Consider the following 12,153-nt stretch of genomic DNA (forward strand, 5'->3'; position numbering starts at 1 on the left):
CCGTGCGATTTACGGGCGGATACAAAACTGAAAGCACGTTATGAACGTGTGCGCGTTAGATTCAGGGGCACATTAGAATCGGATAATTTCGCGAGTTGTCGCAGTCGGATCGCTCGCGAATAGCACCGCGCATCCTCCTTCACCTACATGCCGTAGGGGAAAACTGCTAATTAGATTCGTGCTCCTGGTGCTCGCCAACGTGCAGCCGAATCTCAGTACAGGGAACTCCTGCCGGAAACCCAAAGAAACACAGACGCACCTGTCGCCGCGCATACTCGCCAAAGAAGAGGCGTACACACCGTGTCAGCGTGCGTGTTTATCCTTCTTCTATCAGCAGTTCTTCTTGGCGTCTACGCAACGAGTTTTGAAGTCTGATTAACCTCCGCCGAAAAGTGCGGGCCTCAAGCGTGTTTCGACCGGGGTACGCGGTGGCCTTTAGTTTTCTCCGCCACAGAGTGACTACGTACTAAATTAATCAAATTTTTTTCCTTGTGTTCTGCCGGATGACCCTTGATGACTTGGTATGATTAAGGGGCCACAAAACGTTAACGTGGCAGTCTGTCCCGTTTCCGAGGGTGTAGCGAAGGTGCGTGCTCAAGGTTACGAACCTGGTCCTAAATACTTATTTATAGAAAAAAATTATGATACTAGTGAGAGTAGTGCGAAAAATTGTAAAATAAACGCATAATGAAAACCAAATTCTGTTTGCTAACGTTACTAGATATCGACCGTTAAAAAGTGTACCGGTCACGAATTCGGCCTCCAACTGAATATGTGTTGTAGCATATTAGTTAGCACAATGACAAAATTTAACAAAATAATTCAGAAACTTGCATTAGCTTATGGGCCCCGTTTTTATTACGGTCAGACGTTAACAAGTTCCCTATATTGCGTACTCTCTCTAGATATTGATAAAGCCAGCAAAAAAAAAAATCTATTCCTAACTTAAACTTTATAATGTTATTACAATGTTTACTTTATGTTAGTATTGGTTAATGTGTACATTTATTTCCTGTTACTTTATATCAATTTTATGTCACCGCTGCCGCCGCCCAGAAATTATTGCATATGCGTTTTAGGATGGCGACTTTTTCGAATGACATGGAATCTCAGTGCCTCGATGTGGAACGGCTCTTTTAACAGGTGAGTCAATCTAGGCTGAGGCAGGAGCAGGAGTGGGCTCGGGTGAAATCCGACAGTATTACTTTCTTGAGTTTCTTTACACAGGGCATTGTTTGGCAGCGCACATTAGCCATTAACGGTCTCATCTTTTATTTATATGATGTGTTAGGGTTATTAATTAGGATGGTCTTAGGCGGCAAAGTCATTCGGCAAAAAGCATCCTGAAGGGAGGAGATCATTTCGCATCGGCCATCTGGAACCCTCACCAAGCATATCTAACAAACGCCCTCGAAGCTGTGCAGAACAGGGCCACAAGATTCATTCATTCCTCGTATTCATACGACGTTAGCATATCATCTCTAAAATTGCAATCAGGTCTATCTAATCTTTCTGCTCGCCGTCGCTCTGCCAGTCTCGTCTTATTTCACAAGTTTTTTTATTCGCCACTCAGACAAGAACCCTCCATCTGCGCACCCCCGCCGCGCAGATCCCATCGCATCAGTCATCCTCTTCAAGTTTTGCGCCCACGTGCCCGTACTACTGTTTTCTCTAATTCATTTTTTTGCCGAGTAGCAGCTGACTGGAACGGCCTTCCCCACGATATCGCTACCATCACCTGCCCTGGAACATTCATGACTGCATTGAACACCTGTACTTCTTAAAAACCCACCCCTTATGTAACACCCCGCAAGGGGTCTTTAAGGAAAATAAAGTGATGTGATGTGATGTGATTTCGATTCAGTGTCTCAGACCAGGATGTCCTAGACAAATTGCGAACATCTCCGTTGTTCAGGGGCATGACTTCGTTTCCCGTAAATCGTATTACGAAATAAGATGGAACGATTCGTGTCGCTATTCTCCACAGTGTACGGTCCTGCACAAGACCGTAAACTAGACAATAACTGATTGCACCATGGAACGGTTGTGTAGGCCTCAAAAGCTTTGCGTACAGTCTTTGTCAAAAGTAAGCAAGCTGCACGGTTTGCTTCTCATTCGTATAACAGACCCCTCACGTCTTCTCTAAAGATCAAAAACTTCTTTGAAGGTGAGGGCAGGGGTTCTCCTTACCAACAGATATTTAGAGCTTGAGGTCTGGCATAATAGCTTTAATATACGACTGAGAAGAAAAACGTGCAGCCTGGTTACTTTTGACAAAGACTGTACATTGCATTTAATTGTTTACATGCGGAGCATCTGGTCATCCTACTTTTTTGCCATTTTCACTCTTCCATCCTGTCCTGAAAGTCAGTAAGCTGACTTAGCACCCGCCGCGGTGGCTCAGTGGTAAGGCGCTCGTCTACCGAGCCGGAGTACCCGGGTTCGAACCCGACCGCGGCGGCCGCGTTTCGATGGAGGCTAAACGCAAGAGGCGCCCGTGTGCTGTGCGATGTCAGTGCACGTTAAAGATCTCCAGGTGGTCGAAAATATTCCGGAGACCTCCACTACGGCACCTATTTCTCTCTTTCTTCTTTCACTCCCACCATCCTCCCTTCCCTTACGGCGCGGTTGAGGTGTCCGCCGATATATGTGAGACAATACTGCGCCATTCCTTTTCCTCAAAAAACCAATTTACCAATTTACTGACTTAGCAGAAGGTCGTGAATGTCGATATCGTTTAGCTTCCTTTGAGTGCGCCTACGAGGCCACTGGCTGTTTCTAAGCCCTCGTTTTCAGTCGAGAGCAAATTGTTGAGTGCTTGTAAACTTGCCCGAACTTTACGCCCGCCATCCACGTTGCACGAAGTTTTGCCCTGCGTACAACGGCAGCCATGTAACGCGTTACGCTTTATTGAAGCGGACACCAATGCCACGAACCTCGCAGCGCGATTGAGGTGTCACCTGACCCAGTGAGGCAGTTATACGCCTTTCCTTTCGTCATGACCAGCGGAGGATTTAGACTGCGAATAAGAAAACGCTGGAAACTAGTAATCTGCTTCGTGCAAGCGAGCTCTGGAGTCTGTGAATTGTGCAGGGAACGCGACTGAACCGAAGACCGCAAACGGAAGACCGAGAATGCAGGTGAGCGCATAGACGCCAAGAGGGGCCTGTGAGACAGGCCTGTCACTCCAGACCTCTAGCTAGCTAATGCAAATCAATTTTCGCTGATTAGTGCGCTAAGCCAGTAAGTTTAGGCCTGATAATTTTTTAAGGACGATATCTCTTAATGGTAACTGATTAAAATATGGTCTTCATTAGTCATTTCATTGTATAGTTTGAAAACAATATAACTCAACTTTACTTTTTCTTTAGAATTACCAGGTACTAAAGGCATTTCAGGTGAATTTTAGAGAAAGTCGACTACTGAGTTTGTTTTCTTAATGTGATGTAAAATTGGCCATTTTTCGCGATATTTGAATCCCAGCAGATTTCAGCACGCAGATAAAGAAAGTTTAGCCGCCTGGAAAGAATTCAGCTGTCTAGAAGTACGAATTTTCTCTGACTGTAGTAGAAAGGAGCGATGAACACTGACGGAAAGTTTCAGCGTCAAGTTCTTAATGCTTCTTGTCCCACTCCACATTGAAAACTGCATTTCTTGCAACGCATAACTTTTCGAACAATGTTCGCAATTTTTTTGCTGTGAAGTTTCAAGAACCAAAAAGTTGTTTACGCTGATTCACATAGAAAAGTTGGCATATAACTGAGGAAAAAATGTTCAGGTTCCAAAAAAAATTGTTTCGTTCTGCGCGGATCCGAACTTGCAATTTAGTAGCAAAAGGGGCGTTTTGAAAGTCTTGTGGTGTACGATTTTTTTAATAAAAAAACGACAGCGTTCCTTGCAAAACCAAGGTCTATTACTTTGCGTCGGCACATTTTCTCATCATATATAAAAATTTAATTGAAAGCAGAACATGGCCATTGGACTTCAATAACCGACCTTATGTGTGCACCGTAATTGATTACAGAGTGAACGACTGTTGCATGTCAGCTGGGCCTTCCGCTAGAGAAACGTTTGCAAAATAAACAAGCCTAGACGTTTACCTTATGTACACGGCTTCGAATAAAATAATCGTAATTGCTACTACTGTTGTCGCCTTTCCAAGTTCACGACTCTTAAGATAGTGAAAATCGCTTCGAAACAAGGTAAATATATCCTTTGAGGATCCACAGTCCGCATGAGCGCAGGTACGTGGCTACAAGGTAACCAAAGACTGCTTTGTGCCGAAGCAAAATGTTCCAGCGCTTCCCGATAACGAACCACGAGCATTGCACTTCAAATGTTGAGTACCTGCCGACGTTCGACTCTCTACGAACTGTCATTCTCAAGAGATGCCCACAAGGAGGCTGTCTACGTTGATAGCTTAGCGGAGAGGGAAGCACGATAGAGAAGGTATTAAGAACTAAATGCGTCGCGTTCTGTACACTTCTGCATGCACGCAGAGAAGACGGCGTGTATAATGGTTTCTCTCAGCGAATGGCTATCAAAACAGCCGAGCATTACGGTAAAGAATAGCTAACGCAACAAAGGGAGAAGAAAATTAAGGCGGCTCCGCAGATAAAAATTGGCCAGGAAGTCAGCCTTTGCAATGTGCTCTGCGTACCGCGAGCTGAAACAAAAGCGTAATTCGTCTCTTACCATCTGTCGGATCACAATGGCCATCACAGTAATCCATTTCACCGCAGTCATGGCAGCCGCAGACACGGGCGCTCCTCTCTGTCTGGAAGAAGCACTCTGCACCCAGTGCACCCTCAATGAAGTGACCCCTTGTGAACCGTGCTGTACGCGAAGAGGAGTGCGAGCTCTTTCTTGCAACCTAGGCATTCGGTTATCGTTTCTGACATGCGGTCCTTGCTTTAGCGAAGCAGTAGATAGCCGGCGTGGCGTCGATAGGGTGTTTCCGTCCAACCCAAAAAGAAGAAGACGGAGAGCAAAAAAAAAAAAAAAAAAAACGGGGCGAGCGCGCGTCTACGAAGCGTAGTCTGTTTGCTTAGCCGAAACTTGATCTCCTGTATTTACTTACAAGTGGATTAGGCTGTTGATGCAAATGCCTCGCAGCCTTGTTGTTTGCCATATTCAATCGCTGTGCGTAACATGCACAAAGTGACCAGACATTGCTTGATGACGCATTTTTAATATTAAATTTTCAACGCAGTTGTAGTGGGAAGGAGACGCGGATCGAGGACGTTCGCTATACCGCCTGAATGTCCGCTCTTCTGCAAGCTATACGTAAACACCGAGTGCACGGCATATCAGCCACTTTAAAAGGAAGGAGTTACTTTAGGCCAGGTATTTACGCCACGTGCTATTTTCTTAACAGCGGGAATTTCTGAGCGTTAGGGCAGAGGTTCTGACGTGAAGAGGGCTGTTATGTCATGACCACAGCTTTTATTTCCACGTATTAGGTGGAAGACACAATATAGAACACAAAACAACATAATGCATCGACAGCTATAATAAAAAAAACGCGTTATAATGAGGCATATGACGCGCTTACAACGTGTTTTCTTTCTGTGTTTTCTCTCTTTCTTTGCACATTTCTTATATCTGTCGATGAAACTGAGGCGCAGCTCTATGCTGCGGAAGCACTGAATGCACGAGCCTGGGAGGGACACCGGGTGTGCTTTTATGCACCCGGAGTATTATGTCCTCGCTAGAATTCATTCGTAGGAACGATAACTTTAGCCTTAGTAAAACGAGCTTCTGGACAAGTTGGTTACTTTGCTTCTACATAACCTCAGCGTAAAAAAAGACGAACAAAAAGGAAGAAAACACCTACGACACGGACAAACGCAGCGTTTGTACTATATATATATATAACATTCTGAAAGTGTTCGTTGAAACACCCGGTGTGTGTGTGCGCGCGTGCGTGTGTGTGTGTGTGTATATATATATATATATATATATATATATATATATATATATATATATATATATATATATATATATATATATATATATACATACACACACACACGCACACACGCACACACACACACCGGGTGTTTCAGCGAACACTTTCAAATATTATTATTATTATTATTTGGGGTACAAACTATTGTTATGCATGTAAAAGTGTGCACATTTCACACCTGTTTGTTACTGATGCCTGCGTTGTTTTCTACACTCATTGCATGGGCCCAAACTAGCAACTTGCTAAGGGCTGAGACGGTTTTGTCACCCGATTTTGTATATACATGGTGCAAAGTAAATAAACTGAATTGGATTGAATTGAATGAGAAGCCCCCAAAAATATTCTTGTGCGAATGTCGCCTCCTCTGCAACAGAAAGTGTCATTGCAGGATAAAGGAACGAAGGGGCCAGCTATGCTATGGACTTCCTTCTGTCTTCCTGGAGAAATAAAAATTGGCAGTGGTTTAGCTCTGGTTAAACCTGGAGGATTGCGAAAGCAACGAGGAGAGAGAGAGAGAGGCGATGGAGAGCGCGTGGCAGCGGCGGCGGCCCCGGCACGCTAGCTATGCGCCGCTACTGCGCATGCGCAACTGGCGAGCGCGGCGGCGGCACCTCCGAGTCACCCGCGCAGCGACGGCGGCGGCGCGCCAACTGTGCGCCGTGTGACGTCACTGCTCCTCGCGCGTGCGCAGTATGGCCTTTCGTCAGCTCCGCGAAATGGCTCGGCGACTCGCGTAGTGTTGCTTTCGCAACAAAATTTTACGTGATTCACTTCGCATAAGGTAAGCCGAGAGTGTTCACCTTGGTATTATGACTGTACGCCGGGCTGTCATAGTCACCGAAGGGCTCCAGCCAGTCAAGAATCAGCCTTGCGAGCGAGGCGCTTTGATAGCTCGTCCCCCTTGCCCGTTGGAATCAGCTGTAGCTTCTGCTTGAAAGCCAACAAATTGTGAGGCGTACGCATTCCAGCGACTGTACCGCAGTTTGACGACGAAAGATTGCTATCAACACGCGGAATTGCACGATGTTTAGGATTTTTCGCGCGACAGAGCACACTCACAAAGAGCGCGGCCAAGAGCGGCGAATATTTATGTCTCGACGACTGCCAAGTACCCATGCCACTATATAGCCACCCGCCGATCATGCGTTGTCTTGCGTGCACAAGTTCGTCCAACAAACGGTTGTCTTTCTGAGCCATCGTCTGCATGCTCGATTGCCTACATGTCCTTGCAGTCACGTCGCAGTATTATCTTTGTAACATTTGGAAAATCCCAGCATTACAACCTTCACATGAAGTGTCTTGCCCAGAGCTGTAAAAGCAGGTAGTAATATATTTATGCGAGAGTTTCTACCGTTGTTTATAGCATCCCTTTCTTGTTTTCAAGTACAATATCTAAGTGCTGCAGAGTACTCGAAGCGGTAGTTTGGCGTCTTACGAAGTGCTTCAAGCTGAGCATGTGCAGCATGCGCACAGTCAGGTGAAATAACTCGCGAATTCGGATTGTATAGATAGTATAGGCTTTTTTGTGTCTTTTTCCTGTTATACGCAGAATTATTTTAACGCATGCATTTGTACTTGCTACAGCTTTTCGTATTTGCGTTCATTCGGTCACTGACGCCCACAGCGCCAGTGTAGCAAAAAGCATAATGACATCATTACAAAGCTATATGCAAGAAAACATTTATTCGAAAGCGCATCAGGCATACGTGCTCCGAGAACAAGTTCAGTTCATCCGTTCAGAGATGTCATGTAGAGTTGACAGCAAAAGTGTGCGGGATGGGGGCATGCAGCACAAAAGAATCATTTCGACAAAGTCACGCAAGCCAACCGCCTGAAGTGCTTGTATTTATGAGGGGTTATGCGTGCTCACCCGCTGATAGTAATACCAGGCTAATGTGTCGCGAGGCAGCGCTGCAATAATTTTTTTGGAACCGTGGGAGCGACTTTCAGCACGGTAAAGAGCAGCGGCGTTCTGTAGCATCGTCTTTGTTGTCGTCATCATCATCCCAGTTGCTGCCACTGTTTCTTTGAACTAGAAGTGTACGGGTAGCGGAAAAAGCGGGAGCTGCAGCGTGAAGTGTTGACTGCCGGCAGGTGCACTGGCGTGGAGTTAGTGGCGCTGGTGTGCTATTACCCGAGCAGCACGAAGCGTGGTATCTGATTTTCAATTCTTTTTTTGTTTTCAGGAAAGATAAATGAAGACAACAGCGCCTTCGTAGAAACCATGCACAGCAGTCGACCTTCGCGAATTAAGAAACTATCGTACCAGGGCGCGGCTTAAACCGGCCGTCTCTCAGCCGCAAGCGAGCTGAACGGCCTCGATGGTTCGTGAGCACCGAAGCGCATACCCAACAATTCTGGACAAAAGCATTTATGAACAGGAACCAATTTATGAATGCAAGTTTTTTTCATATATTGTAAGATTTCACTAAATCAATCAATATGTCCGCAGATCTCCCGTCGTCAGGCTTGAATTTTATTGCTATTAACGTTTTTTTCTGCCGTCAAAAGCGTTCCCCACTGTTTTCTATGGCAGTCTTAAAGGAGCCCCAGAAACACAATCTTAGTTGACTGTTTTGCCAGTTGATCGCACACGGTGAGTTACAATGGTGCTATTAGCGTCGGTAATACCACGTATATTCCGTTTTTTAACATTTTAATGTCCTCCCAAAAACAAATTCATGGCTCTGATGGTGTCGCCACACAGTGGCGGGTTTTAGCAGCGGATATGACATCACCTGTCGCGAGCTTGATGATTGGACAAGCAGTAAATATGCTGCAAATTGTGAATAAATAGAGACACACGTGCACTAGATTTTGTCACCTGTCGTTGTTTTATATTAGATCAATAAAAACAACTTGTTCGTCTTAGATAAAAGCCCTGCAAAGCAAGTAAAATAAAAACACACCACTAGTGGCGGCAACTGAAAAAGGACAGGGTTAATTGGAGAGACATGGGAGAGGCTATAGTTCACTATAGGAGAAGCCTTTGCCCTGCAGTGGGTGTAGTTAAGCTCATGATGATGATGATGACTAGGGGCTCTGGCATGGAAACGACGCTGCCAGTCTCAGCAAGAACGAGTTACAGAGAGCAGGCAACCATGGAGTGCAAACTTCCGCGACGTGCTCTGGCAGGCTGTTTTGATTGGTTGAGCCAGGTGCTGTCATTAGGAGAGCGAAATAGGAGTGGGAAGCCCCGCCAAAATCGAGTTGAGGGCAGCGTTTTGTTTGCTTGTATTTTGAAATTTCTTCATTGAATAACTCTCGTCCCTGTGCATCGATTCCTGTAATTCTTTTTAAGTCAGCATCGGTGTGACATAAAGAATCCACCTGAAGTATAGCCGGTATCCCCCCAAGCAGTGTTTTGCAGCCCCTTTAACTGCTGCATGCGAGCGATGGAAACACCCTAAAATAAAAATATTGCTACACATCCGAAGAATGGACCGCCTTCGGTACTTCCATAACAACACCTTACAATATTTCAACATTTAAAATTTTTGCCCAAGAATGTTGGACATGGACGTAGCGGTGGCGGCGGCAGCAGAATGGCGTCGTCTGCTCGGGAAGGAATAAAGCCCATCAGCGCCATTAACTCTGTGCCAGTGCCCGTGTCGACACCCGATGCATTCTGTTTTACGCCACCTATGCGCCGCACCTCCAGCTTTTTACGCTGGAGGTCACCTTATCCCCCAAAACTTAATCTCATCCGTCCACATACCCCCCCCCCCCCCCCCCCCCCCCCCCGCTACGCTTGCCTTCTCTTTTTGTAATCCACTCCGTTACCTTTAGGGACCAGCGCGGTTATCTTGCCTTCGCATTACGTGCCCTTCCCATTTCTTCTTGATTTTGATTAGTATATCTGTAACTCGCCTTTGTTTCCTGACACATTCTGCTCTCTTCCCTTCTCTTAATGTTGCATTTTCCATTTTCTTATCGAAGCTGGCAGCGCTGTCCTCAGCTCAACTCTTTTCGTTAGCCTTCACGTTTCTGCCCCGTAGGTGAGTACCGATAAGATACAGCTCTTATACCAGATGTTTCAGCGAAGCCCGCCACTAATTTTTAAATATGAGGTTTTTGAGGTGAAGAGAAGGTTTTTGCGAGAGAGTAATGGCAGTTTTGGCGGATGTCAATGAAAAGGCGAATCATGTTACTATTCATGTGATTAATTAAATTTTAACAACTTTTTAACCGTTATCGATAGGCGTCCTATTGCATTTAGAGATCTGTAGCCGGCCTTTGCCATATCATATAGCCATATCAGTTTTTAGAATTTTGCTTCCAATCGAAATTCGACCGCTGATAAAAATGTGCACGATAACTGCATACCATCAAAGGGCTTCGAATCAGTGCAAGTTGTTCAGTGTGTACTACTGGTAAGATGCCAAATGAGGATTTAATGTTGCATGCACTCGGTTGCGACAAGGGCTGCAGTTTTGTGGCATCTTTTGGTTCGCATTAAATTTTTCTTAGTTCCAACGAGGTTTCTTTGCGTTCCATTAGGTTCCTTCGAGTTAGGCAGTGATCGCTGGAAATGAGTTCATGTTTTCATCTTCGCATCCGCGCTGTCAGGGAAGATACCTTCGTGGTCATATGGGAGTTTGCAGTCAACAGTTGTTCTATCAATAAACACTGAACTGCTCACAATGAAGCGTGTTTTTTTTTCTATACTACGAACTTAGCTACAAACCAGCGACGAATCCTGGATTGAATGCGCAGTCTCGCTCTTATCAGTAGTCTGCGTATATTGCACAAATACTGCAGGCTTCCTTTCCAAAATATTATTGATGGCACAGGCACTCAATTTTTTTAGTGACACCCTGCCAACTGATGAATCGAAGTTGCCGAACCTGCCGCGCTCCCATATTTTGTATTTGTCATCTAGATTAATTAAATCATATTTCTTGATAACGCCTGCTTGCGGATACTGACCTTTGGGCTATCCAATATCGCAGCTCACGGGCGTTACAACGCCTTCACCTTCGCTGTATGTGAAAGCACTTGTGACTGCAGCGCATTCGCGGCTTTTCCTAAGTCGTTTAACAAGTAGGCAGAACGCGATCATCATCATCAAAACTACGTCTAATTGTAGGAAGGTCTCCAATTAAGCCTGTCCTGTTCCAGCGGCGGCCACCTTATTTCCACCATCTTTCTATTCTCCTCCTCCCTACCTGACTTTCTGCCACCCCTTTCTACACTTGCCTTCACCCATTTTTTCTTCTCGGACAACTGATGAAGCATGTATCATACTAAAGTAGGGACCATTCGCGGCTCTAATCTTTATTGACTCCGATATACGCGCCGTGGCATGAAGCAGCAAGTGGCATTCGCAGGTTTCTGAGAGACGGTCACAAGGACGTGACGATGCTGAGTGAGCGTGGCTGGGCGACCGTGACATGAGAGGAGACGCATTTTCTGAGCCCGCCCTCGTTTGTCACACAGACTCGCCGTTTTCCGAGGTCAAGGTGATAATGTTAGCGGTGCTGTTTCTTGTGAGATTATTTATGAAAAGTGGTTCGTAAGAATTGTTTCATTGACTGGGGACAGAGCAGCGAGCTGTGCAGAGGAAAATACGTGCAACGTTAAGAGAAAGGAAGAGAGCCGGCTTAGTAAGGTAACAATTAAACGCGAGTTAATTATATCCTAGCTTAAGAAGGGGAAATGAGGGCATGCCATGCGGAGAGCAGATAACCAATGGTCACGAGGGTGATGGAGTGAATTCCAAGAGAAGGCAAGCGTATAGCAGTGTTAGTCAGACAGTCAGGTGGGCTGACGGGAAGGAAGTTTACGGGGATAAGGTGGCCGCAGCTCGTGCAGGACGGGACAAGGTTAATTAGAGAACAGTGGATAAGGGCTTTGTCGCGCACTATACGTAGTTTGAGTCAGGGTGATTTTTTAATTAGGGTACTTACATATACTGGAGACAGCAGCGCTGCCCGCTGGAGAGGGTGGCGTGTGCTGCAGTAGCAATTCAGAAAATATTTTTTTCATCTAAAGACTCAACAATCAAGAGTGTCAGACTTTTCCACTGGTGCGCTGTGAAGGGAAAGGAGTATTTCTGATAAAGTTTGGTCCTGGCGATGTATGGGCGTATTACATTGGAGGGGTTCAGTCTAATTGGTCTATGGGTTACAGAAAAAATGAAGGTATCGCGTAATAAACCAGATTTGTTGCGACACAGCATG

General features: G+C 45.6%; 1 protein-coding gene across 1 annotated transcript in view; it reads right to left on the reverse strand.

Annotated features, from left to right (window-relative positions):
• Window positions 1–4,732, reverse strand: part of LOC149357693 (neurotrypsin-like) — a 34,117-nt gene extending 29,385 nt beyond the window's left edge. The window contains exon 1 of the mRNA XM_089576653.1: window positions 4,696–4,732. Within this exon, the coding sequence (XP_089432779.1) occupies window positions 4,696–4,732 (37 nt within the window). The remainder of the gene's footprint in view (window positions 1–4,695) is intronic.
• Window positions 4,733–12,153: the final 7,421 nt, after the last annotated feature.

The sequence above is a fragment of the Amblyomma mixtum genome, chromosome 3 (assembly GCF_055824585.1).
Source record: "Amblyomma mixtum isolate Tamu chromosome 3, ASM5582458v1, whole genome shotgun sequence".
Classification (NCBI taxonomy): Eukaryota; Metazoa; Arthropoda; class Arachnida; order Ixodida; family Ixodidae; genus Amblyomma; species Amblyomma mixtum.